The sequence below is a fragment of the Lontra canadensis genome, unplaced genomic scaffold (genome assembly GCF_010015895.1).
Source record: "Lontra canadensis isolate GAN:19392208 unplaced genomic scaffold, GSC_riverotter_1.0 scaffold46, whole genome shotgun sequence".
Lineage (NCBI taxonomy): Eukaryota > Metazoa > Chordata > Mammalia > Carnivora > Mustelidae > Lontra > Lontra canadensis.
In genome coordinates this window covers 3,415,647-3,443,072 of record NW_022631040.1, presented here as the reverse complement: position 1 = coordinate 3,443,072, position 27,426 = coordinate 3,415,647, and the positions used below count along the sequence as shown (strand labels likewise).

At 37.3% G+C, this 27,426-nt stretch overlaps 1 protein-coding gene across 3 annotated transcripts; it reads left to right on the top strand.

Annotated features, from left to right (window-relative positions):
- The first annotated feature begins 1,358 nt into the window (after positions 1 to 1,358).
- Positions 1,359 to 27,193, top strand: RGS13 (regulator of G protein signaling 13). Of its 3 annotated transcripts, XM_032872901.1 has the most exons (7): positions 1,359 to 1,523; positions 2,986 to 3,055; positions 3,718 to 3,758; positions 8,779 to 8,847; positions 12,639 to 12,700; positions 24,829 to 24,995; positions 26,166 to 27,193. In XM_032872901.1, exons 4-7 carry the CDS (start codon positions 8,783 to 8,785, stop codon positions 26,349 to 26,351), a joined length of 480 nt encoding a protein of 159 aa, XP_032728792.1. In that variant the 5' UTR covers positions 1,359 to 1,523; positions 2,986 to 3,055; positions 3,718 to 3,758; positions 8,779 to 8,782; the 3' UTR covers positions 26,352 to 27,193. The 3 variants fall into 3 exon arrangements, with proteins under 3 accessions (XP_032728792.1, XP_032728793.1, XP_032728794.1); XM_032872902.1 differs by lacking the exon at positions 3,718 to 3,758; XM_032872903.1 differs by lacking the exons at positions 1,359 to 1,523; positions 2,986 to 3,055; positions 3,718 to 3,758 and having other exon boundaries at positions 8,633 to 8,847.
- The last annotated feature ends 233 nt before the right edge of the window (positions 27,194 to 27,426 follow it).

Here is a 27,426-nt window from a genome sequence, read left to right as displayed (position 1 = left end):
CTGACCCCATTAATTCCTTGCCTACATTTTTCCAGGAGAACTAAAAATGCTTCGATATCTGCCACAAGTATCTTGTTCTGGAATTTTTCCTGGACTGTCTTTTATCTAGCTATTCTGTTACTCCTCAGTCCATATTTTTTTTTTTTTCTGCTCAGCCCTGTTGATACCCAATTTTCACTCTGTAAGAAGATGCTCATGTTTTATTCTGTTCATCAAGCTTTCCACTGGCACTCTTACAGAGTGTTACTTTCAGAATCTTCCCACTTGCCCCTTGAACTCAAACCAAGAGAAAGAGGAAACTGTCCTGAACCTCAGGCACTATACCCAGAGAGACTCCCTAGTGGCCTGAGTAGGGAAGGAATTCGAGAGCTAGAAACCAGTGAAAATGGTGCTATTAGCAAACCATCAACCTGGATTCTTCACAACTAATCCAAACCTTGCCCTTTACTTCCTTCATCATTGCTACATCTACTTAGCTTCTGACTTTCTGAAGTTTATTTGCCTTTTCTAGTCCCCAAATTATCCTTTAGATTTGACAGATTCAATTTCTCTAGGTTTGGACCTCAAAATCATGAAATAGAAGTAAAGATAATTTTCTACCTCATTAGGCTCCTAAATACTTTCAGAAATATTCCACCAAACATAATCTGATCTTTTTCTCTGTTGTTTTATTCTAGCATGCCTCAACCCCCATCATTCTGTTTCTCTCTTTATCTCTCTCTGTCTCTGTATCTCATTCTCTCTCTCTCTCTCACACATACACACATACAACACGGTTAGATTAGACATAGGACAAGCGTATTAATCTCACCATACTCTGGTTCATTAATCCTCATCTGGAGCTCTGTGTTCAGTTCAGAATTTAATAGGTATATTAACTGAAGAATATGGTGAGTCCAGAAATCACCCTATGAAGACAAGTTGAAGGAACCAGAAAGGTTTAACCAGAAATGAGCCGTTTTTAGACCCTTCACTTGTTACAAGACTTTAGTAATTTGACTATTCTAAACAGATTATTTTAATAGTTCTCAATAATTTAATAACAAGTACTTGCAGGCGTAGTTTACTTACTGATAGTCAATTCTCAGTTTTTTAAAAGGTAAATTTTTTTCTTTAAGCTAAACTAGAAAAATTTTTCTAAAAGTAGAAAAATTGATTATTTTGAAAAACATTTTGAATATTACACTGAAAATTTCATAGAACTACTGCTTCCAATCATCTGATTGCTTCAGATAGACTGATAATGTTAGAAAAAACCTCTTTATCAGCAATGCATGGCAGTCCCACAGCACTACTTTCCATATTCAACAAAACCTCCCTTTGCATAGATACGTGTGTAAAAACAGAACATTCATAGAGAGGGCAGAGTGCCATCAAAGGTGATTACAGAGACAGTAAAGTTATTTTATGCCAGGCAAAACAAAATGCTGGGTATCTCATAGTGTTTCAGAACCTGATTTCAAAAGGATCATACAGCTAGAAAATAAAATTTAGCATGGTGGACCGTTCTACAGGATATATTTGTAAGTATGAGATTCCATAAAATAGTTGATGAATACAATAATGTTGATTTGATATCAATGATGAGTGGATGTTTAACAGCAGGACTGCTAGAAGTATTAGATTTTTTCTGAGGAAAACAAACTACTAAACACATGTTTGCTTGGCCTAGGCTTTCTATACTTAAAAAATACTTGCCTGGCCTAGGCTTTCTAAAAAATACTTACAGTCATACATGTATAAATGAAGCTTCTAAATTGTGCAGTAAAGAAAAGAGTGTAGATTTAGAGTATGGTCTTTTATTTTATGTGGTTTGTGTGTGTGTGAACATGGATATATGTGTTTAAATAAGGGTATATTATAAAACCAGATGTCTCAGAATCCTTTGCTTCAAAAATCATGCATTATCAAATAATTAGTTCCATTATTTGATTAGTTGTACTGATTCCAGGTATCGACCGTTGCAAGATTTACATGAAGCATTGTTAATTTTGATTTTATGGAGTTTCTTCATTCCTTAATATTACACCTAAGCACAAATAAAAAACAAATTACTTGCTCTTTAAAAGGCAAGAATTTTCTGTGCTATGGCAAACAAAACCTCACTAAAGTGTAAATTGCTTGAGGTTTTTCTAAGTTTCATGTGACATTCCGTAACATAAGAAACACATTTAAATGCAGGTATTATATTGAATAGAACGAATTTATAACTATCAGGATAATAAAAACATTTAAATATGTGGAAAGGTAAAATTTAAGAAAGTTCATTTAGTTTCATATTACCTTAAGAAAGATTTCATTTAAATGCTAGAGAAAACTTGGATTTATTCTGGCATGATATATATCTAATTAAACTCATCACTAAAGCATTTATAACCACTCTAAGAATTAGATTGTATAGATGAAATGTACACTTTCGTTAAAAAAACATTGGAGGCAAAATCATTTTGGAGACCTAACTGTTTTAAATACTCTATACTTAGAGTGTAAAAGTGAGCACTAGTTTTACCGAGAGGATATGGAAAAATTTAAAAGACAGTCAGATTAGAAAAAATTTAAAAATAATAAATAAAAGACAGGCAGATTAATGCATAATGTTAACATAAAGTAAACACAAAATAAAGAAAGGGCAATGGAAAACAAATAAAATGTATAGGAATTTTTACAGTATCAATCTATGAAATTAATAAAATTCTAGATCAGAAGTTAAATCAAAAATAAGGATAACCTGGTGAGTGCTTGAAATGTGTAAACCTGGTGATTCACACACCTGTATCCCTGGGGCTAATAATAAATTATATGTTAATTTTTTAAAAAAAGGTAAAAATAATGGGGGGAAAAATAAGGATAATCTAATATTTACTAAGTAGAAAAATTATTTACTTAAAATATAAAACAAGGCATTTATAGAACTATTTTGCCAAATACGCATTCTCTGGGAAGTACGTAATAACATTTTTGGTTTTGTTATTATTTTCTTTTTAGGTCAATGGAATTCTTCCATAATCATACTACTAACATGAGAAAAAAATGATTGTTATTGATTTGAAATTTGGTGAGTTTCTCCAATTTAAATAAATTCTATATCATATCCATTTGGGCCATTCTTTTACAGAGAACTCTCTGTCAAATAGAATTTTAATTCTATAGAATATTTTGTCAATATAGAATTTTATTTGTCGAAATAAAATTTTGTCAAAATAGAATTTTAATTCTTTAGAATATTTTAGGCTAATTTTTATGTTTACCAGTAAATGACTATGTATGCTCTAATTCCAAGTAAATTTATTAATTTACTTTTTTTGGAATTACCAAAACTTTTTCTTAAAAGTTCTCAATTATAGGGGCACCTGGGTGGCTTAGTGGGTTAAAGCCTCTTCCTTAGGTTCAGGTCATGTTCCCAGGGTCCTGGGATCGAGCCCTGCATCGGGCTCTCTGCTTAGCGGGGAGCCTGCTTCCTCCTCTCTCTCTCTGCCTGCCTCTCTGCCTACTTGTGATCTCTCTCTGTCAAATAAATACATAATTTTTTTTAAAGTTCTCAATTATAAATATGAAGATTTCACTCCACCACTCTAAATTTTGGTATTTAGATGCAGATCTATTACTTAATGATATATACTGTTGAATGAAAAATTGCAGATATTTCTTTCTAAACCACTAGTTATTTTTGGAAATTCTTTGTCCTCAGACTGAATTTTATTTTCTTCATTTTTCCAGACAAAATTCCAAAGGCTACCTTTTCTCTTCTCATTTTAGAGGTATGACAATTTTAACTTCTATTCCTTCATCTATTTACCATCTTCCAAAATTAAAAGATTTTGTTGGTTTTTGTCTCTTTGTTTAATCTCTTTTTTACCTCCATGTCTAAGCCTTAACTATAATTTGAAGCAGTGTTTTGGGTAGAAGAAGTAATAAACTCAAGGGAACCAATCTGTCTATTATCAGAAGCTAAGTTAAATATTTGTGAATTTATCTTTTGGTTTCAATGCAGAAGGCACTATGAGGACATGGACAATGTTCTGCGGGATTTTAGCAAAGAAGTGGTGTATAGTCATAGTGAATCCAGGAGTAATCAGAAAAGGGAGGCGCAATGGACATTCATTTTCTGAAATATTAAAAGACAGGCAATAGGGCTCCATGGGGTGGGCAGGGACATGGAGCAGAACTCTGACATCGGGACAATCCCCCAATAAATTCCATTTCTCAATGGACTAGAAAACCAAAGATCTTTGTAAAACAAGACTGCTTTGTGATCTAATTTATGCATAATACATCTTTTACATAATTCTGTCACTAAATACTTTATTTCACTGTGGATGCCTTTCTGTCATTATATTGGTATTCCGTAATTTAATTTATGAATGTTTGACTTAAAATACTAGATAATATATAAACAACTACTTAAACATGATTATCAAATAACATTTGAACTTAACACTTCAGGGAATTTCTAGTCTATGAGGACTATAGAAGTCAGAAATATAAATAATATTATTTCATACATTTATATTTTTATTACCCTCTTTTTCCAATGTCATTTAACTAATGAGCCACTTGGGTGAGAGAACCTAAATTAATCACGTAGCTGAACACAGGGCTACTAATGGTCTATACAGAGCCTTTGCTGGAATTTTAAAAGATGGTCTTTTAAACTTAAATGATGGCCTTCATTCACTACGTGAATGAAGCCCCACTTGGAGGCCCTTTGCTTGGCAAAGAGACTGTGGGTGGACCTAAGCCTCTTCTCTCCTCCAGACAATGTGTGCCCATAGACGAGACAACCTCTTAAAATTTTAAAGGGTAGCTCTGGCTAGACTGTCTTCTCAGAGCTCTTCTGGCCAAACAAATCCTTCCCGGCAGCCTTGTCCCTTCAATATGATGTGTGCACCCAAAGTGCCTGACCTGCTACAGAAGATCCGGCTACTTCTAAGCTGGAACCCCAACTACTAACATAATGTGTGAACAACAGAAATAGAGGAACGTGGTACAAAAGAACAGGAAGATTTGCAAGGGAGTGTACTAACACACTGAAGAATGGATAAGGTTAACTGGAAGATTTACGAGGTCTGAGTTGAAATTTAAAAAGGGGAAGGAATGCAGTCTGGCAGAATGAGTGTTTCCTGTACATACAAGAGAGTTCAGGAAATATTTCCTGAGTGACAGAGTGCAAGAAGCTACAGGAAGATCAGATTAACTGGAACAGAAAGTTTTTGCGTACAAGCATTTTTCTGATCTTTACAATTCCATTTTAGAGACAAGGAAATTGAGAATCTAAGAGTTTACTTACAATTACACAGCTAATAAGATCCTGAACTCATGGCTGTGTTTGTTTGGCTTTGGAACATAGAATTATTTTAACATATGCAATCACCTGTCAAAAGCTGTGGGAACTCTCTAAACTCTAGAGCATCTCGGAATTACTTTACCTTTGTCATGCGTCTGACCTCAGTACATGTTGCATACTAAGCCTGTTCTACCTTTGCCAAACAATTCCAACAAAGTTCTTAAAAATATATGATAACTTGTAAATAGACATGAATTTTTGTTACAGAAATCACTAATGTGTGCATATAGGTCTGATTCATCAAGGGAGCAGACAATGACATACAAAAAATAGTGTTAAATATGGTAGGGAGGGGAGAAGTCATGGCCCAGCAGAAGCCAGGGATGATTCGTCTTATTGACACATGACGGAAAGAACGTCTTCACCAGCCTCCTACTTAGAAGAGAAGCAGAGAGCCATTGGATAATCTGCATTTTAGAGGTGATTACAGAGATAAAGAATCTTAAAATTTAATTCATGGTCCAATTATGCACAGGGTCAGTTATGAATAACCAATCAATGTAAGAGATTTTTTAGCCTCAATTATTTCAGTGTTAATCATCTTTGGTCAGATTTATCTTTCTAACAAAGCATCTTATTTTCATCACACTATTATTCAAAGACCTCAGTGAATTATTGCTACAACAGAATAGAGCCCAACATTTAAGACCATCCAGAATCTGTCTGCACACACAGTTATCCTTATAATCAACTCTCTCTTTTGCTTAAATTGATTTAAATCTATATTTGCAATCACAAGAGTCCTAAATTTGTTTTTTGTTTTTTTTTTTTTCCTATAGATATACTTAGCTACTTGTCCCTTGCTCCTCCTTATGGGAGAGACCCATACAGAAAACGAAATCCATCAGACCACAGAACCCCCAAATTCTTATCCCCAAACCTGCAAATATACTTAGATCTAGACCTATTCCAGTTACAAAATAACAGCTATTTCTTCCTCTATTTTCACTTCCAATTTTCTATCCCCCAATCTGAATTCTAATCCCTTAAAAAAAAATTTTTTTTTTTTCAGAAACCTAATGTCTACTGATTTTCCTCCTTTCTCCTAAGTCTACAACTTCTTTCCATAGACACTATTTGCCAATCTGAGGGCAGGTCACTTACACTGTAGATTTTGTGAACCAGATTCTTAGAGATGTGCAGGCCAGAACAGCCAGAGCACACAGTCCTGCCTCTTGGTCTCTGTTATACTGTTTGTTCCATGGCTTTCATTAGATGGGAAGGAAGGAGGGGTGAGAGGGAGGAAAGAAACAGGAATGGAGAGAGGGAAAAGGAGAGAAAGAAAGTACAAGTAGCCCTATATTTGTCCTGGTCTCCATTTCCTCTTGTTTTCTTCCCTCTTGCTTCTGCCCTCCCTGTTTGCCAAAACCCCTCTCACCAGGGCTCTTGATGACCTTCTTGTTAGCAAATCTGATGAATATTTGCTAGCCCCTTGTCCTCTCTCTCTCTCTCTTTTTTTGAGAGAGTGTTCACATGTGTATGGAATGGGCACTGGAGTGAAAGGGGGGGCAAAGGGAGAGGGAGAGAGAGAATCTGAAGCAGACTTCATGCCCAGCATGGCAGGGTTCGATCTTAGGACCCTGAGATCATGACCTGAACCAAAATCAAGAGTAGGATGCTTAACCAACTGAGCCACCCATTCTTTTTTCCTTCATCTCTTCCCAGCTCTTAACACTCAACTGACTAGTCTTTGCTTTTTGATAACTCATTCCTTGGTTTCTGTTTATACTCTGAAGCCTTCTTCAGGCTTCACTTTCTCAGTGTGTTTCTGAGTCATCTGTCCTGGGCCATCTACTTTTCTTAGTTCATCATCTCTTCCTGAACCATCTTATCTTTTCTTTTGGTTTCTCCTATGTGTTTTATAAAAACTGCCACCTTTATCTTGAGTTCAAATCTTTTATCTGAACTTGTTTCCTTTATTTCTCCCACCTTCCACATCCAATACATCAAGTTTTCCACCACGTCTAAAATCTGTCCCCCTCCCTTCACCTCTCCTGCCACTTTCCTAATCTAACCCTGTAAGACACTCACCTACATTCCCGCAGGCAATCTCCTAACTAGTCTTCCAGATTCCATCCTTGCACCATTACAATCAATTCTACTCACAAAACCCATCTCAAATGTTAGCACGTCACATTCATATTTTAAAATCTTTAATAATTTTCCAGCTCCTTCCTATGAAATTGATGGTGTGTATGGCCCAACATGCTTAGCTTTTACAGGTCTTCCAACTTCATCTCTCATCACTTTCTTGCTGCAATGAACATTTTGGAACATGATTATTGATCCAATCTTAGTTCTCTAGCCCATTCTCTCAGCTCTCTCCCTGCCATATTCTAGATTCATGAGAAGACTACATTCTTTTCATTTCCTCAATTAGGACATGAACCATTGCCCAAGCTGCCCTGTCCTCTTCACTCAGCACATTCCTGCACGTCCTGTGGGTTCCAGCTCAGCTATTACTATACTGGGACGCTGTCTCTAACCACCCCCAAGTCTGGCTAGGTTCTTCTCCTATGTGTACTCATGGCCCACTGGACTTCCTATCTCAAAGTCCCCATCAGAGAGACTTTAACTGCTTCCTAGTGAAGATAGGAAGAGGAAAATACAGGATCCACATGGAACACTGGCAGCCAGAACTTGGCACATAACAAGTGTTCAACAGATGTTTTGAATGAATCAGTGAAGACTAATATGAAAACTCACTGTTATCCTTAATAGTTCATTGTGTGTAAGTGTGCATACATATTTAGAAAATATTTCCATCTCTCATTATAAAATCTCATTATAAATTATAAATCTTAAATTTTTGAGTTGTTTTCTCAATGTTCTGAGTTTAAAACCCTCTATAACATACACTGCTATATAAAACCTGGGCTGAGTAAATTGTACCTAAATTTTAAAGCCAAGTTTATGCTGCCAACAATGGAGAAAACGAGGTAAGCAATCCCCTTCTCAGAATTCACCCTTAAGGAATCTTATTTTTTTACTTAGCTATATACACTATTTTGGCTAATTACAAAGAGGCAAATTCTTGTGTAATATATTGAGAGATCTTTCTAAAACTAAGAATTACCCAAAAATTCCCAAAAAAGGGGAGACTCAGAAGTTGAATTCATTGTTGGTGGGCCCTAAATGGGAAGATCTTTCTCAGTAAGCTGTATCTTTTTTAAAACATGATTAGGATGAATAAGTGGCCCAAGTGGGTTCTGAAGTCACAACTCAAAGTACCTGTATTTCTAACAAAATATTTATGAGTTATTTTATTCTCATCTCTCCTCCCCACCTCCACTAGTGATTGTATCCCATTAATTTCAAAAACTGATGCTTATTTTTTCATGATTTATAATTTTGTGTGTTCCTGAGACATTGACTCTAGCATATAATTATTTTAAATGACTAAATTATACTAAGTACATTTTGTATTGCTTTAGAAAAATGAGCAGTTGGAATTGTTGGATTTGCAAGATGTGCAGAGATGAATCTAAGAGGCTTCCTTCAAAGTAAGTGGCATTTAAATTAGATGGCCATTCTCATGCATATGTATCACATGATAAATAGGTGTACATTTATTCAATGGCTAATTTAATATATTTTGTTCAGAGAGTAAAATTTGCATTTACACATGAGCAATTCCACCAGAAGAGCAATCATGTATTACCCTAAGGTTTCATTTTCATTATTCATGGTTTACACTTGAGAATTAAGCAAGTTTAATGTTTATACAGTGTCTATTATGAATAAACACTCTTTGATTTCTTTAAAGTTTTATATTGTTTATGTTCAAATGAGATTCTTTATCCAAAATATTTTCACGATTCTAACCCTCCATCTACAAAGTGCCAAAAACCTCATGTCTATTTGGAAGAAGGGAGACTGGTGGGATAACCAGATGCTTACCAACCTCCCGAGTCTCTTGGATATTTTGCCAAACTAAACATGTAGCCATTTGGATGGGAACAGTGATGCCGGAGAAGGGTAACAAACCGTTTGATTGGATTTTCCACCTCAAGGATTCCCACACACTCAAGGATTCCCGCACTGAGAATCACTGTATGTTAGTTTAACCAGAGTGCCTAACCAAGTCCATGTGGACTGCTCAGTCCTGGCCCCATCTCCCTTGCTATGGTCACAGCTCCTGGCATGCCTGTTCCTGCCCTCTAGTACCAACATGTCCGAAAATACTTATAAACATTTGTGTGACGTGAGGAGGAGGCTGCAGTGGTAGGTGGAAGAGACAAGAAGACCCAAAGCTCAGCATTTTAAACAACCAGGTGAAGCTGCTGTGCTGGGAGGGAGATGCAGTAGGCTAATTCGGGATCAGCTTCCATCTCTTCTGCTGATGACTCCCATGGAGTCTCACCACCAGGGGCTCACATTTTCTTCTACTCACCTTGTAGACCAGCCATCAGGGAAGAGGGAGGCCAGGGAAAGAGAATTCACAGTCATGACAAGCTGGTAGATAACAGTAGTTTGATAGGTGGTGTATGTTCATGACCTTCTCTACTTTTCAAGATAACTTCGAGAGATAGGTATTATCTCCATCTTACAGATAATAAAACTGGGGGTCAAAGATTTTAGGCAAAACCAAAAGCTATTAAATGCAGCACTGGAATTAGAACTCAGGACTCTCAGACTCCAATCACTCTTCATTCCCATTTCCACAATGACATGAGGTCTCAGAATGCTCCCCTGTTTTGTACCTGGTGCTTTTATTAGGAAATCCGGGTAGGTGAGGGGACAGAGATGTTTAGAAATACCCTCAGCTGGGGGCGCCTGGGTGGCTCAGTGGGTTAAAGCCTCTGAAGGTTAAAGCCTTAGGGCTCGGGTCATGATCCCAGGGTCCTGGGATCGAGCCCTGCATCGGACTCTCTGCTCAGCAGGGAGCCTGCTTCCTCCTCTCTCTCTACTTGCCTCTCTGCCTACCTGTGATCTCTGTCTGTCAGATAAATAAATAAAATCTTTAAAGAAAAAAAATACCCTCACCTGAATAGCCATGGGACAGCATGAAACTTGAGATACTCAGAAAAAATTACAAGCAAAATGGGGTTAAACCAAAACCAAATTTCATTTTACAACTTTAACCCCAACTGTAATCACTCTGATCGTGATCTATTCCCATAAATCTCATGAATCTTAGATAAAGAAGAATTCTCTCAACAACAAAGTGCCAACGCTTTATTTTAAGTAAGCCAAGACAATGACAGCATCTTTGCTCATGTTGTAGGTTTTCTTTTTTTCCTATATAATGGGAACAAACGGGTGGAACAAAGAGGAGTGCCACATACCTTGCCTAGTACTTACCATTTCACTGGATGGAAAAGGTTACTTTAGGTTACTGTTCTTAAAGTTCTAGTAAGAGAAAAGAACAACGAGTCAGATACCAGGTCATGGAAATGTTTTTTGAAAGCAAACTTAACGTCAGTATACTGTTAAGCCTCAGTACTGATGCACATAGTCCACCTAAAACTGGCAAGGACCATCCAAATTTGTAGAAAACAAAAGACATTTGACCTTTTTAAGACTCTTGATATTTTTCCATGTTCTAGGTCATTTTTTAACCTCTTTGACTAATCTTCTCCTCCATTGTGTTAAGTCCCTCCTAATGCTGATAGCTGTTCCCTCAAGACAGTTACTGAGCTCCCTACACCAGGTGTAGCCAATGCATAGGGCTTGCTTGTATCTATAGTGAGCTGATGACTTGAAATCACCAGAAACAGGAAGATGAAGAGTGAACCAACTGTAAACTGAAACAATCATAAGGTGAATGGCAATGAACACACTGAGTATTTTGAAGGAGAGAAAATAAAATGATACGTAAGAATCCATAGTCACTTGCCAATCACCTCACAAAGCCCCAAAAGATGAACAGAAATGAAGCCTCAAACCCAGTATTTTCCACAGATTTTTTGAAATGGTAAATAGTTTTTATACCATTTATTCACGTATTATTCACTTTGAAAAAATTCAAACCCTCAGCATGTAAAAAAAAAAATATAGCAAATAATAGAGAAAATATCTGCATATAATAGATATAGGGTTACTAACTTTATTATATGAATGCATGCAAATAGACTTTGTGGATAAACTCTAAGATGTGAATAGTTACATGGGCCAACACATTACTGATGCCAGCAGCACATGATGCAAACCCAAATGCAGTTTGGCAATTTATACCAAGAACCTTAAAAATGTGCATTTTGTGGGGCACCTGGGTGGCTCAGTGGGTTAAAGCCTCTGCCTTCAGCTCAGGTCATGATCCCAGGGTCCCGGGATGGAGCCCTGCATCGGGCTCTCTGCTCAGCGGGGAGCCTACTTCCTCCTCTCTCTCTCTGGCTGCCTCTCTGCCTACTTGTGATCTCTTTCAGTCAAATAAATAAGTAAATCTTAAAAAAAATTTTAAAAAAAATGTGCATTTCTTGACCCACTTTAATTCTACTTCTACAAATCCCACCCATAAGCAATTACCCTGTGTGAGCATAGCAAGCCTTAATCACAAGTTTTTATGTTAAAAAAATGAGAAATAACCAAGATGCTCATTGAGAATAATTATGTAAACTATAGAATGCCTCCTTATAGGAGCACCTGGGTGGCTTGGTTGGTTAAGTGGCCAACTCTTGATTTCAGCTCAGGTCATGAGATCGAACCCCACATTGGGGCCTGTACTTGAGGATTCTCTCCCTCTGTCCCTCCCCAATCCACGTTCTCTCTCTCTCTCTCTCAAATAAATAAATCTTAAAAGAAAAAAAAAAGAATGCCCCCTTGTAGAACACTCCACAATGACTATCAAAGATTATAATGTTATAATTATAAGTCATTACACTGTAAATGGATTTTAAGATAATTGTGATGACATATAAAAAGCTTAATACAAGTAAATATATACATATATATGTATACACACACAAAGTATGCACATACACAAACACACATTCAGAGTATGGCTACTTCTTAGTTAAAAACACACACACAAGTAACAAAAACACTGAAAACAAGTAAATCAAAATATTAATAGTAGTAATTTGGGAATAGGGAAATTACAGGACTATGGATCTTTGTCTTGTAAAAATTTATTTTTAAATTTTATACTACTTTCACAATTTTTTTAAGTTTAGTAATTTAGAAAGTAAAAAAATGTAGGAGATCACAGAAAGATAAATTTCCATCCAAAAGCACACACAAATAGAGTACAACTATAATTTGGCATTATTTTTAAGATCATGTATTTCTGTGTAGTTCAGCAAAACCTTGAGAATACTTTGGTGCAATGAGCACCTTCTTTTTCTTTTCAAAGCATTACTTTGGAGGAAGTATTACAGTGGGGCCAGTCTTTTGAAAAGCTGATGGCTACAAAATGTGAGTATTATGTATATTTCATCTTTGACTAACTAGTCAGTTTCACTCCTAACAGAAAAAGGTGGCACTAGATGATGAATGTACGCCTCTCTTCTCATAGCCTTCTAAATGGCAACTGCTCCCAGTTAAAAAAAGAAAACCTGAAAATAGTTTCTCGTGTCAACCACTATTATTTTCTTTGGTGTTAATTAAAACAAGATTAGTCACTGGGAATTTTTAGTTTTGACAAGTGTATGTGTAAAATCCCTTAGAAAATATGCTTAAATTGTAACACATACTGAAATATACTGCCTTACCATGGCCTTCTAAAGTTAGGATTTTAGAAAACTCAACAATGTGCTGCTCTTAGTGCTTTCAAAAGTAAGAAAAAGTTTGAGTCTTAATGTTTTGAAACTCCTCAGAGTTAGTTTTCTGTTTTACCAGGGTCTGATTTACATAAGACTTCATAAAAGTCTGCATATAGTGGTATGGAAGTATCAACATCCAGATGGTATAAATGAGAGTTAACAAAAATGGTTATTAGGGAGATAGAGTCATAGGCTCAATGCAAGGAATACAAAAACGTGTGTGCATTCATGGGTACAGCCACTTGTATATGGGGTAGAGAATTGGGAAGTTGATAAGTACCAGAATACAGGTACATGGGGGAAAAAAAATGTAGTAGGTACTCATGGAAAATTCTCTTGTTTGATGAATTCAGTATTTTTTTTTTTTTTAAAGATTTTATTTATTTATTCGACAGAGAGATATCACAAGTAGACAGAGAGGCAGGCAGAGAGAGAGAGAGAGAGAGAGAGGGAAGCAGGCTCCCTGCTGAGCAGAGAGCCCGATGCGGGACTCGATCCCAGGACCCTGAGATCATGACCTGAGCCGAAGGCAGCGGCTTAACCCACTGAGCCACCCAGGCGCCCAATTCAGTATTTTTTTAAATGGACTTTGTCCCCATCAAATATTTGCTAATTGTTGCCTATAGGCCTCTTATTATTTGAGATTCCCTATTGGACTCTCTGCAAATATTTCATCTGTTTACACCTATTGACTATGGAGAGGGAGTTAGCTATGCTACTTAATGATTTAATTGATGGGATGTATCGGTGGTGACTCTGCATAGAGTACTTCCTGTTACTCCTGGGGGTGGCCATGTTTCTGGGGGACTCCTGCTCTCTCTGACACAAGGGCCCCTCCTGGTATGGAGACAGCTGACTCAGAGTGTGACCTCCAGAGGTGTAGATCCCTGGCTCCTTCTACAGGAACCCCTTCCTCAGCTACTCTGGAAATTACTTCATGGCCCTTCGTACTGGAATCCACACCTCCAGACCTAGCCTACCAACCCTTTCCAATAAACATCTGAGGCCAGGATTTTCTTGTGAATCGCCCCAGCCTTTTACTTTTCAAGTATTCCTCATATTTTGTGATCCACTTTGCCAGCATGATTATGAATTTTTAAAATTGAAATTTTGGGGGTGAATTTTAGGACACTGGAATGAGAGGAAGAGACAAAAGCATATATGTTCAGCTATATTGATTGACCCTCCGCTAAATAATTTGGATTTCAGTCCCAGCCGCTGCAATCCATGTTTTGCAACATTGCACAATCTCCCTCTTGAAGTTTTAAATTCTCCATCTGTAACATGGGGATAATATCACCCATCTTTCCAGCATAATTGTTTACATTACCATAAAACACCTAGCTTAAAGGCTGATGCAGATTAGGCATGCAATAATTGGTAGTTACTTTATTAGTAATAAAGTGCATGTCTCTGAATATCATTCCTTTTTCTTTGCTGCTTACCAAAAAGTTCAAAATCTCTAACTTGGCCTTCAAGACCCTTTATCCCCAAACTCAAACACACTTTCTACAATTTAGCCGCAGCTCTCCCTCCTCACATGACGCACCCCTCCGCCAGGGTGACCTTTGTTCCATGGCACACCTGTTCCAGGTTTCTTGGCAAGTCCTCTATCTACTCTGTTATCTGCCCGTCCTGGCTAGTAAAATTCAACTTCCACCTCTTCCCTGCAATCTCTTGGAAATACTTGCCGTCTTCTCTTCCGTTAGTATCATTATTTATTCTGCTTCTAAGTATGGTTATTTAGCGTACTGGGTTTTTTCCATAGACACTTTCTCAGTATATCTTAAATTCCCTGAAAACAGAGATCAGAGAGCATTCACCTTTCATCTCCTGTCCCAGAGGCTAAAAATGTGCTTTGTATCCAATGGGCATTTAATAAATGTTCAATGAATAATAACATAAGACAAATATTAGTGAGAAAAGATCAAACTATCAAGCCATATTACATAAAACTTTCTGTGCCAGTCCTAAAGGCCTCATAAACAAAGTGAATACAGTTAGTTGTTTGGTAATGATCTAATGACCTTAAGTGATAGCCTAATTACAATTAGCTATTTAGAGGTCTAGTGTCATGAGAATAAGCAAAGTTTACAGAAAAGATGAAGATGGGAAGGCAACATACTGCTCTTTCTTAAAACCAGCAAAAGCAGAATAAGAATCTTAGGAGAAATTGAATTACTGTGAAATTCATGTAAAATTTAATAATCACATAATTAAAAAAGGGATAAAACAATCTCTGGACCATCCAACTAGAAAGATAATTCAAAACAAAACAAAACAAAGAAACATTAAATGTGCCAGGGAATAAGGTGTGTTTACATTAACCAAGGACATTAGTAAAATGCGTTCTCTACCTAAGATACGTAGATGTTTCTTTCTACAGAGATTAAAAGACTATTTCTAAGAACATGTAGTTCAGAAACTACATGTAGGAAGGAAAGGTATTAAGCATGGTTTCAATGGATGAACAGGAATCGGTTTAAGAGATGTTTACTGAACAGACATTAAGTACTAGCTATTACAATCCCGTTAAGTTCAACTTCCTCTTGAGATGAGGGGATCTAAGAATATCATCAATTTAAGAATAGAACCCTGTCAAAATTAATCCCTTAATTAGAAATTAAGAATGCTAATAGCCTAGATGTTATTCAATGATTCATTATTGACAAACAAGTTAATTTTTTAAAAACAGTATGTGTGTTCAATATCCATTCACTAAATCTTAAGCACTTAGGTACCAGGCAATGTGCTTGGGGAAAAAAAATTCCATGCACCCATTAGCACATGAAATAACACAGGGAAAAGAGTAGATTTTTTCCAAAAACTGAAAATCTCCCAGAAAACAGGGAAGCCTACAACTGATAGCACATTGGGGTAAAGTAGAAAATGGTGATTGTTGCTTCTAGTAATATCCTGAATGGAACTTCAAAGGCAAGGCAAACACACACTTTTTAAAAATAATAGCCTTTGACAACATTTTCACCAAAGGATGAAGAAAGGGCTAAATGGCAGGGTTTGGTTTGGTTTCATTTGGTTTGTTTTTGGTTTTTGCTTCCAGAGTAAGGATGGTTTTATAAAGCTTGGCCTTTCCCTTGAAGAATCTATTATTACATTCGACAAGCAGAAAGAAGCTCTAGATATAGAAAGAAAAACACAGACACACATTTCTTTGACATAAAATTACTTGCAAGGTTGGGTTAGGACAGCCTTATAGAAGAGCAGCACTTAAAGTATATCCCAAAAGTGTAGTTTGTGACTGAAGAAAAATGTGTACTTGGGAGGCATCCTCTGAGAATCCGAGGGCTGAACAGTTTGCTCAAACAACTGCTAAGAACAAACTGCTTTGAGTTTTAGCATACAGTGTGAAGTATGATCCCTGAGCTGGGAAGCGTCTAGTGAGTTCCAACTATGTATAAGGTAGGGACAGTGGACGTACTTTCCTAAAGGCATCCACAATTAAAGATTAAAAAAAATATACACGCACCATAAACAATTTGTGAACAACTACAAAGAAGGGAAACTAGGAATAACAGATCACCTAGCACAGACCTCGTAGGTAGGTCTGTAGCACATATACACTAGGTTTGTGCTAAGGGGTGAAGATAGATGGGGAGGGATGGCAGGTCTCTGGGGAAAGCTTCTCACAAGAGGCAGATCTGAGCTGGGACTTGATTCAGACTGTTGTAAAATAATAAGGAGGTCTGACTGACAGTACTTTAAAAATAGTCAACTATTTTAGAAGTCCAGTAGAGAGACAGTGTGTAGGATTCCTCAGGATTTAGTGTAAAAATTGGTCTCATTAAAAAATCTCCATAATGAGTTAAGCAGAAAGTACCCTGCGAAATTTCCAAGTCTGCAGGTGATATAAAGTCTTCCAAGTTTCCAAACACCCAACTTTTTAGGAGAGTTACATTATTTGCAAATGGACATAAAAGTAGTAATAAGTTTTTTAATGGATCAGAAAAAAAAAAGTCAGAACTATTTGTTAATTTCTCATAAAAGTACCTGAGAATTACCAAAAATTTTTCCTTGAATGATGTTGACCCAAAATAGAAAGAAATTAGTAAAACTGCAACTCACTTGCTTGGATGATCTTTCAGTCGTTCCATGTGTCTGGTAAACCTTCCCAGCACTGGGACAGAGGTGAAAGATACCTATAAGGTCACTGTGCTCAGCTCATGTGCTCCCTCTAGAGGAGAAGATAGACAAACACACAAATAAATAATGAATACATTAATTCCAGAAAGCAGTAACTGCTTTCAAGAAAATAAAACCAGCTGACATGGCAAAGAGAAGGCAGATATAAGGGGACAGTTCGAGTGTATGACTAGAGGACAACTATCAGAAGGGGTAAAATTTGAGCTAAGAGCTGAACAATGAGAAGCAGCCAGCCAGGCTGGGATCTGTGGCAGAGTGGCCCAAGCAGAGGAAAGCCATGTTTAAAAGGCCTGGAGATATAAGTGAGGACATGGTCTTCAAATAAACAATGCTCACCATAACATAAGTATATGCCTTATTGGCCACATAAAAAGCTTTAAATTGCAGAGTAACAAGGGTCAATGTGATTTTAAGGGTACCCTCTGGGGCGTCAGTTAAGAATCCAACTCTAGGTTTTAGCTCAGGTCATGATCTCAGGGTCATGAAATCGAGCCCAGCATGGAGCCTGCTTAAGATTCTCTCTTTCTCCCTATCCCTCTGCCCTTGCCCCTTTGCCCCAAAACAAAACAAAACAACAACAACAACAAAAACCCTCTGGTTCTCTTCTGAAAAAAAGAAACAGAGAGCTGGTTGGGGAAGCTATTGCAATAAACCATGTAAGACTATAAGTTAGTGGGGAAGACAAAGCCAAGAGTATTTAGCATATAGACTCTAATAGAAGTCATGGGACTGTGAGATCACTAAGAGGGAGGGAAAGGAGAGGAGAGATCCAGAAATGGAGCTTAGATGCATGCTGATATTGCCAAATCCAGAGAAGAGGAAGAGTCAGCAAAGGAGGTGGAAAAAGAACTTTGGGGGAATTAGGAATGACCAACACAGTACATAACCATGAAAGGCAAAGAAGAGCATATTTCAGGAAGGGAGCTGTGAACTGTGTCAAAGACTGCTGAGAAGACAGGTAAGATGAGGAAAGACCAGTGGTCACTGGATATGGCCATATGGAAGCTAGTGGTGCCTTGACAGGAACTGTTTTAGGGGCATGGGAGTGGACAGGACAACAGGAAGCAAGGGAGAGAATGTAGGAAATTATTTACATAAGTTTTGGGGTGAAGGTCAGCAGAAAAAAAGAAAACAGGTTAGAAGGAGGCATGAGGTCAATGCTGAGAACACAGAGTCAAGAGCCATATTTGGTTTTATTTGGGAAATACAGTAGCTTTCTTAGAGGTTATGGCAACCGTTAGAGAGAAAGAAAGTGATGACATAGAAGAGGGCAGGGACAATTTCAACAGCAACAAAGAAAAGGAAAGTCATGGAGAAACCATGATAAAGTGGAAATTAGAAAAGAATGGCTCAGACATTGTTTCCAGTTCAGCAGAAAAGTTAGAAAGGAGGGAGAAGATGAGGGAATCTCTATCTGATGAAATCAGTGTTCTCTGTGAGGTCTGAGGCAAGGTCATCAGCACAGAGCTGAAAAGAGATGAGGAAGGGAGAAGGGAGAAGAGATGAAACAATATCTGGCGAGTTAAAGAACCAAGATATTACGGAAGGGTGGTAGAATGACTGTAGAGTGTAATGTAATGTAGAGTACCCACATAAAATTTGCCCAGGTTATTTCAAATGAGAAAGTCCAGTTACATATTTTTGTATGTTCTCTTCAATTTGTTCCAGAGCAGACATAGAGTTAAGCCATTCTAAATAGGCAGGTGTTGTGAATCACAGAGTTTACGTCACCATTGATATGGGTCAAAGTCATCCTTCAAGGTGGTATATACTTTCCTTCCTTCCTCAGTTATCACGATCACCTGCAAACAGCCTTGGAAATGCCAGGTTGGATGCTATAGGACTATCATATCTCTGGAGGCCATGAAGATGGTTCCAATTCCTGTGCCTGGTTGCATCTTCAGCCTGGCACAAAGCAGACATTAGAAGGGACAAATGGATGTTGTTACTCCATCACATGCCTCCTGATCCCAGAGACAGAGCCTTTCCCTCAGCTCTCTTCATCTGAGAGAGATTCTGTGCTGCTCGCTGTGGATCTGCAGCTTCCTACACTATAATTTACTCTGCCCTCTGCTAATCCCTTGCTGTTGCCACGGTTCCCTTCGGCAGCCCTCACACTACCTCCCCTGCCGGGTGGCAGCCCCTCCACATGGTACTATTTGCCTTCTCTAACTCCTCGTGCACTTGTTCACCTTGAGGGAGAAAAACAAAACAACAAAACCTGGCCTTTTAGACACATCCCTGTTCCATTAGGACATGTTGTTTCAGTGTCAAAAAAACATAAAGTAACAACACGCCAGGTAAAATCCTCTGGTCTTTGGTGCTCCCTGGATGCTAAATAATTATGGTTTGTTTCTTCACATTTCAAAACTTACGGAGAATCACCTTCAAACATAGAAGTATGAGGAGTCCAAAAGCCTGGATTGACACACTGGTCTAGTCAGTACCTGCTGTATACCAGGCAGTACAAAGGCACTGGGCATGTGAAGACGGACCTACAGTCGTAATTCGCAAAGTATGAGCCCGGGAGTGGGAGAGTAATCAAAGGTAAAGGGGTAGGTAGAATGGACTGTGATGCAGGGTGAGATGGAACTGTAATTATATAAGATGGGCTCGGTGCTATTTGTCAACAGATGGGAAACACTTACTTAGTTGGGGGAGGGGAGTGTTAGAAATTTTTCCAGAAACTGAGATGCTCCACATGAGTCTTAGATCAGAGTACAAAGCCCACCTCACAGAAGGAACTGCCTGTACAACAGCATGGGGGTGGTACACGGCTTGGCCAGGAGCAACACTCAAACCAAGAATGTTTCCAGAAGTGACAAAGAAAGAGGTAGAGATGTAGAGAACACTGTATCTTCATGGGCCCTGTAGCCACTGCCAAGGTCTGGCTTTTTTTATGAGGGCAATAATGGGAAAAAGTTGAAAGGTTATTAATAAAGGGTTGTGGCCAGATTTTTGCTATAGAGATTTTTTTCTCTGACAAAAGTGCAAAAGAGATTGAAAGCAGGTCAGATAGACAAACTGAGATTTATTTTCAGATTAGATGGTTTACATTCTTTTCTCAAAAATCATAAAAATACTATGTAAAAAGAGAACAGAAGATAATGCAATGAATATAACAGTGTCTCTCATATGTAAAGATCTGAAAAAATTCCAGAAAACACTAATAATGTAAAAAAAATTGTCAGATGATTTGAAATTCACAGAAAGAAAAGATATGGTCAGTAAGAAAGAAAAAATGTTTCAGCATTAATATATTAAAAATCTAAAACAATTGCAAGTCACTGGTTTTATCCCCATCAGACTGGAAAGGGTGGAGTAAGCACACATTTTGACACTAATGTTAGTAATGAAAAATAATGAAATCTTTCTGAAAGCAATTTTACAACAAGTATCGAGAGTCTCCAAAAATACGGTATCTGTCAACCTAGGAATTCCACCCTTTAATTCTAAGAAAATATTACAGATGCAAAGATTTATACACCAAACATTCAATGTAGGATAATTTACAACATAAAAGTGGGAAACAACATAGATATTCAATAACGGCAGGGTAGCTAAATATAAAATAGGGTCGCCTTGCAATAGACTAGTATGTGACCCTTAAAAATCAAAAGAAGAGGGGCGCCTGGGTGGCTCAGTGGGTTAAGCCGCTACCTTCGGCTCAGGTCATGATCTCAGGGTCCTGGGATCGAGCCCCGCATCGGGCTCTCTGCTCAGCAGGGAGCCTGCTTCCCTTCCTCTCTCTTTGCCTGCCTCTCTGCCTACTTGTGATCTCTCTCTGTCAAATAAATAAATAAAATCTTTAAAAAAAAATCAAAAGAAGAAAGTGTTCCTACATATTAAATATGAAATAATAAATATGTTTACATATTAAACATGAAAATAAACTGATTTCTCCATGACACAAAATTGCTTTCACAGCATAATGCCAGTAGTTTATATGTATATCTGTGTTTGTATCAATGAATGAATACTAATTAGATAGAAAGTTAAAGATTAACAAAGCGCTGAAAAAACAAAGGGAAATATATCAAATTGTCAATAATCATTATTATCTTTATTAGAAGTTTTCTGTGTTTAAAAACAATTCATAGTACTTTAAGTTACTTTTATAATAACACAGCAAAAAGAAGTTAAGAGAAAAATCATAAATGATTAATATCATAGTAGCCAAACTAGAGAATCTCAATAAAGCAGGTTTACTTTAAAAACTTTACATAGAGTCTAGTACAATTATGGAATTTATTATCCCAAGTGGTACAGATTGAAAATAAAATAAATTTAAAATTGTTTTAGGTGCATTTCTGATGAAAGACTGCAACATAGCAAAATGTTAGGATTTAATTTGTGGTGTAAGCTTTTTCCCCTTTCGGAAAACAATCCTGCAACAGATGGGCCACTGTTCTGACTCAGCCAGGAGGAATGTCACGTTTTCCTTCTGCATCAAAATACTGACATGTGTTACCTTGTATGTCATAGAAATACTAATTTTAGTGACTAGCTTAAAAAGAACATGCTAGAGACTCCCAAAAGCATCACTCGCATTCTTAAGAAAAAAACACACATTATATATGACATAAACCTATTTTTTCCATCTTCTCCATTTAATGAGCAATTCTAGTTGTTTCTCCTTATTCACTCTGCTCAAGCAGAATCACGGTCTCTGGAGTATAATGCTCAGGAAGGAGTAGCATTTACAACTTCAGAACGGGCTCCTTTGGGCCACACTGCCCGATTTGGAAAAAGCTTTTCCACCTTTAAATTCATTTGTTGTCTGAGTCAGTAGATATTCTCAATTGAGCAAATCAGTTCCAACTTTAATAATTACTCAGATTCCTGGAACACTTTTATACAAATGCATCTTCAGCTGCTTAAGTTATAAAAATTCTATAAAACATACCAGCCATGTGAGTCTACTGATTCCAGGCACCAGAATCTTCTCTGAAATATCAGAGAGGTTCAAGTGATCCATGTCAGCTTTCAGGTCCAGGTCAGGTAAAAGACCATATTCAAATCCTACTAATTTACAAGAAAGGTTCATTTCTTTTTCATGTCATACAGTGACCGGGTTCAGCTCCAGCTCTATTCCATATCTTCATTCTGACCTTCAGACAAAAGGTTGTTTTCCAGAATGTGTCCTTTGCAAGACCAGTTGGAAGTGCAATGTCAGACCACCTGCTTAAACTTTCTGCTTAAAATCTTCTTCTTCCAGCTGTCCATGGCACATTGCATGTATTTCATTGGCTAAAATAAGTCCAATAAGCAAGGCTGATATAAGTAGGACATAAAATGTCATCCTCCTATAAGAAGGGCAGGAAGTAACTAAGATCAATACTACAGTCTATCATATCAAGTATCTATATAAAATTCAACAGCAATGCATGGATGGTTTCATGAGCAAAGGCCCTGGGTATATTGAAAACTGTTGAACCATTTTGCCAGCCCCCACAAAACCCTTCCTCCACTCAATCAGGAGAGAAGTTAGAGAAGGCTGACACAGATGCAGACAGGTTCTGAAATGACAATCTCTAAAGATTTTACTATGCAATTAAACTAAACAAGTATAAACACAAATTCAGAATTCTATAACATAGAATCTAATATTGGTTTCCAAGTCATCACCTTCCCCCCCGACCCACCCTTCCACTCAAGCCATCCAAGTAACCTGGTAGCTGACACTCATTCCAGGATCTATAGATTTTATCTGGTATCTCATTTTTTACCCTGTTCCATAGATCACTTCTTTCTTTTAGGACTCTCCAATTCTGTTCCTCATGAAGCGCTGTCAAAATTCCACTAAGTACAAAGTATGTAGAATTGCTTTTTATTTTCTTAACTAGAACTCCATTTCTTTCCACACACACTGCAAATTATTGTCTTCCAGCTTTACTTATTAAGCTAGAAATGGCTTTCTGTTTTGATTTGTTTTTTATGGTTTTGTTTTGTTTTGTTTTTGGTTTGCCTTCCCATTCAGCTATTTCTCTAAGACGAGCTCCGCTTGCTACAGTCTTTGTCTCTGACCTTAGCTTTCTGTGCCTGTGATGAGGCAAGGCACATCTTAAAGTTGCTTGGTGGTGAAAAGAAACTTCTTGTTTGAAATCTAAGATAAAATGTACTCCCCCATTGGGTAGAAATATCTAATCCATATCATTTCCTATGTTACATTTTTATACATGTTCCATCCCCATCTCATCTGTCCTCTCAACTCAACTGTTGTTCCTTTCAAACCATTTCCTACCAAATGTCATGAAGATTAGACTTTCATGATATTCATGAGACATTCTCTAATTTTGTGTGTTCCCACAAAGGCACATTTCTTGCAAATTGAAGAGGGGATCTGTCTCTTTTTGAGTTTTTTTCTTGAATAAAAATATCTTAATTGCTATCTTTATTTTTGTATCACTGCTGACAGAGCCAGTAGAAGCCAAGAAGTTATGGCTTTCTAGTGCTAGAAAACTCAGCCTATTCTGTAATATGAAGATCTAGGAAAACTTGACTTTATATTGGTACTCTATCTCATTACCATTATTCCTTATGGCAGTTAATAATACTGAATAAAATATTGTTAATCAAAATCCTATGCTTGGTCACATATTCAATGTGCCTACACACACACTTCTATTTACTATCAATTAAAAGTTACATTGTTTCATCATTCAGCAATTCAATTTCTCAGATATGCCAAGAGACTTCCCAGTCACCAAAAGAAGTTCTGAGAGTGTTCCTCCTCAATATTGAGAATGTTTAGTCCTCCCAGAGATTTTTTTTAATGTGTTATATTTCTGAGAGCTTGCCTAAGCCTTTTCTACAAAATAGTGCCTCAGTCAGAAAAGCACCTTTCACACGTATGTCCTTATCTACCCACTCCAAAAATACAGCTTAATACCAAAACTACCGATGATCATCTCTGGCATCAAGAGTCATCTGATGGTCATGCTGCACATACCCACTGTCCTGTTCTCTATTTTGAGATAGTTTCCAACACCGCACCTGAATTCTATTCTTCATCTGGTCCTTCCTTTCTCATTTGAACCATAAAGCATAATGAAAAGTTGAACTTTTCCTCCATCCATGTTCTCCTGCTCTGATTGGATACTGAGAAACACCCCAGGCTGTACAACCTGATTATTTTATTACTTCTACATGACTTGGATATTTTTCTTTCAAACTTGACTTGTCTGTTGAGATTCTAAACCTTGTTCTGACCCTCCAGTTTGGCGGGAGGACTTAGATCTTCATGTCAGTTTCATGAAGGAGCTCTGTCTACTGATCCAACTTAAGCCCTGTTTCTGAGTCCCAGTGACCTCTCCTGCCCCAAACCCACCCACTTCAGTGAACATTTTCCTCTGAATGACTCAGAAGAAAGGAATGAAGCGATGACCCCACTACTGACTAACATTGTCAAAATATGCTTTGGATGTAAGTGTGATGTGGTGTGTGTCTGTGTGTGTGTGTGTGTGTGTGTGTGTGTGTGTGTATCATTATATAATATTCACTTGTTTAATAATTTGGAAGCTTTGATTTAGACTTTGGTTTTAACCTGCATTAAATATTGTTCAGATTTTCTAATGATTTTGATCCATGAAAATAAACTGATTTCTCCATTACTTTTAGATGGTCCAGTAGTCTATACAGCATACTTAAAAATGGAGCACAGTGATGAGAATATTAAATTCTGGATGGCCTGTGAAACCTATAAGAAAACTGCCTCACGGTGGAGCAGAATTTCTAGGGCAAAAAAACTTTATAAGATTTACATCCAGCCACAGTCCCCTAGAGAGGTAACTACATGACAGTGACGGCTAATGGAAATCAGTACATCCCGGGGAGGGCGCTAAGATCTCTCAAGCACACACATGTACCAGGCACTTCATATCCAGTATCTCCTACTATGCTACAAACTCAATATTGTTGACCTTATTTTACAGATAAGAAGCCTGAGAATCTGAGAAGTTAATTAGCTTCTTCGGTGTCACAGAGCAGATAAATGAGAGAGTTAGGATTCAAAGTTAAGCCTGTCTGGCCCCAGATCTTCTTCTCACTAAATTATCCTAATTCCTGGGAGAGTTTCTTTAAAAAGAGATAGAGAGAGAGAAAAGGAGAAGAAGTCCTTGTAAAGAAGAATCGACTTTGCTGGAAGGAACTATAGATACCATACACTGGTATGTTGAATACCCCAGTGGTTTGGGAAAAGTCTGTGCCTCCACACCAAACTCACTGCTCACCTCAGTTCCAAACCAGCCAATCAGCAAACATTCCCACTGATATTTCTGCCAATCATTTACAACGGCCTCAAGAAAATAGAGAGTCATGAGGGCATGAAACATTGGGACCCCTCCTGGTAGAGAGATAATAAGGAATGAAAATTCTTGTCAAGGGATAATGGTGGACAATGATATATGAGATTCCCATCTCACAGGACAGTCCTACATTATTGACTTGTTCCTCAAAACTCTTATCCGGAAAATACTTGGTTTATTGAAATAACCACTTCTCTCCTTTATTTCTCCACTTCTCTTCACTCTCTTCCCATTTCAGGGCATATTCATTGAAACCAACATTCATGACTACTAAGAAAGATAAACTTTAAAATAGCACCAACTTCCCTTTTCCTTAAAAGAGACCTTCATCTCATAAACTTCCTTGTTTGTAGACTCCATTAACAAACCAGTGCATCTAAGTAAGCAATGGTTTCCAAGATTCTTTGGTCTTGGGCTGTGTGTTTTCTGTTTTGTTTTGTTTTTTAACCTGGGATAGGAAGGTGGATGTTTGGTTTTAAAAAAAGCAAAGTTTGTCTCTTAAAAGTTTTTTTGGATATCTACAGAATTTCAGAAAAAATTACCTTTTTCCAGTAAAAAAAAAGGGGGGGAGGGGAAAAATGAAACCTTTCCATTATGGTTTCTATCTTCAATTATACCTACTTATGCTCTGCATGCGATTTCACTTTTCAGATTAACATTGACAGTTCAACAAGAGAAACTATCATCAGGAATATTCAAGAACCCACTCAAACGTGTTTTGAAGAGGCTCAAAGGATAGTGTATATGCACATGGAAAGGGATTCCTATCCCAGATTTCTAAAGTCAGAAATGTACCAGAGACTTTTGAAGACTATTCCGTCCAACAACAATTCCTAACTATCACTCAAAAGTATAAATTGAAAACAGTGTATTGAAAGTGCTGGCTTTGTTTCTTTAATTAACACACACACACACACACACACACACACACACACACATACAATCAGAAATAGAAGAGGAATGAAATAGAAGAAATCAAATTGCATATTAATTTCTTCTCATTCTCAAAGAAAAATAGATCCCCAAAGGGATGGACTCTTGAACAGTTATAACATGAAAAACACAGTTTATGGCTTGCCTATGTAGCTCATGTAACATATAGAAAAAATGAAGGCCTTCATAACACCAATATTATGAAGTTTTTACTACAGTAGTCAATAATGATGGTTTCTTATTAGTGAAATTTTGTTGTCATAATGCACAGATCAGTTCTTTAAAAACTGTAGCTATATGAGCTATCTCTAGCATGAGTGTATTGTACAGATGGAGTGCTTGTAATAACTTCAGTTAGTAGACAAACAGTATATGAAGTACAATCAATGGTCTAATATTATGAGTAATATAAAAAGTTGTGTCTTGAGAGATATTTTAGCTGTGAAATTTTCCTATTATATTCATAATTAAACTTCTATATCATATATATCTTCTACATGTGAAAAATTGCTGATGATTCTAAGCTATTAATAATGTATAAAATTCTTCATTTATTTGTATATTGATATAAGGATAGAAAACTTAGTTCCTATATTTTAAGTATTGTTTCCTCACAATGTGAATTTATCATGGTCCTGATAATCAATAAATCTAAATATAAACTAAAGTCTTATAAATCCATGCTTTTATGATTATCATATGATCTCCCTGATACAAAGAATTTGAGAGGCAATGTGGGGGTTTGGGGGGTAAGGAAGGCAAAAAGGAAACAAGATGGGATGGGGAGGGAGACAAACCATAAGAGACTCTTAATCTCACAAAACAAACTGAGGGTTCCTTGGGGGGAGGGGGGGCGGGAGAGGGTGGTTGGGTTATGGACACTGGGGAGGGTATGTGCTATGGTTGAGTGCTGTGAAGTGTGTAAACCTGGCGATTCACAGACCTGTACCCCTGGGGCTAATAATACATTATATGTCAA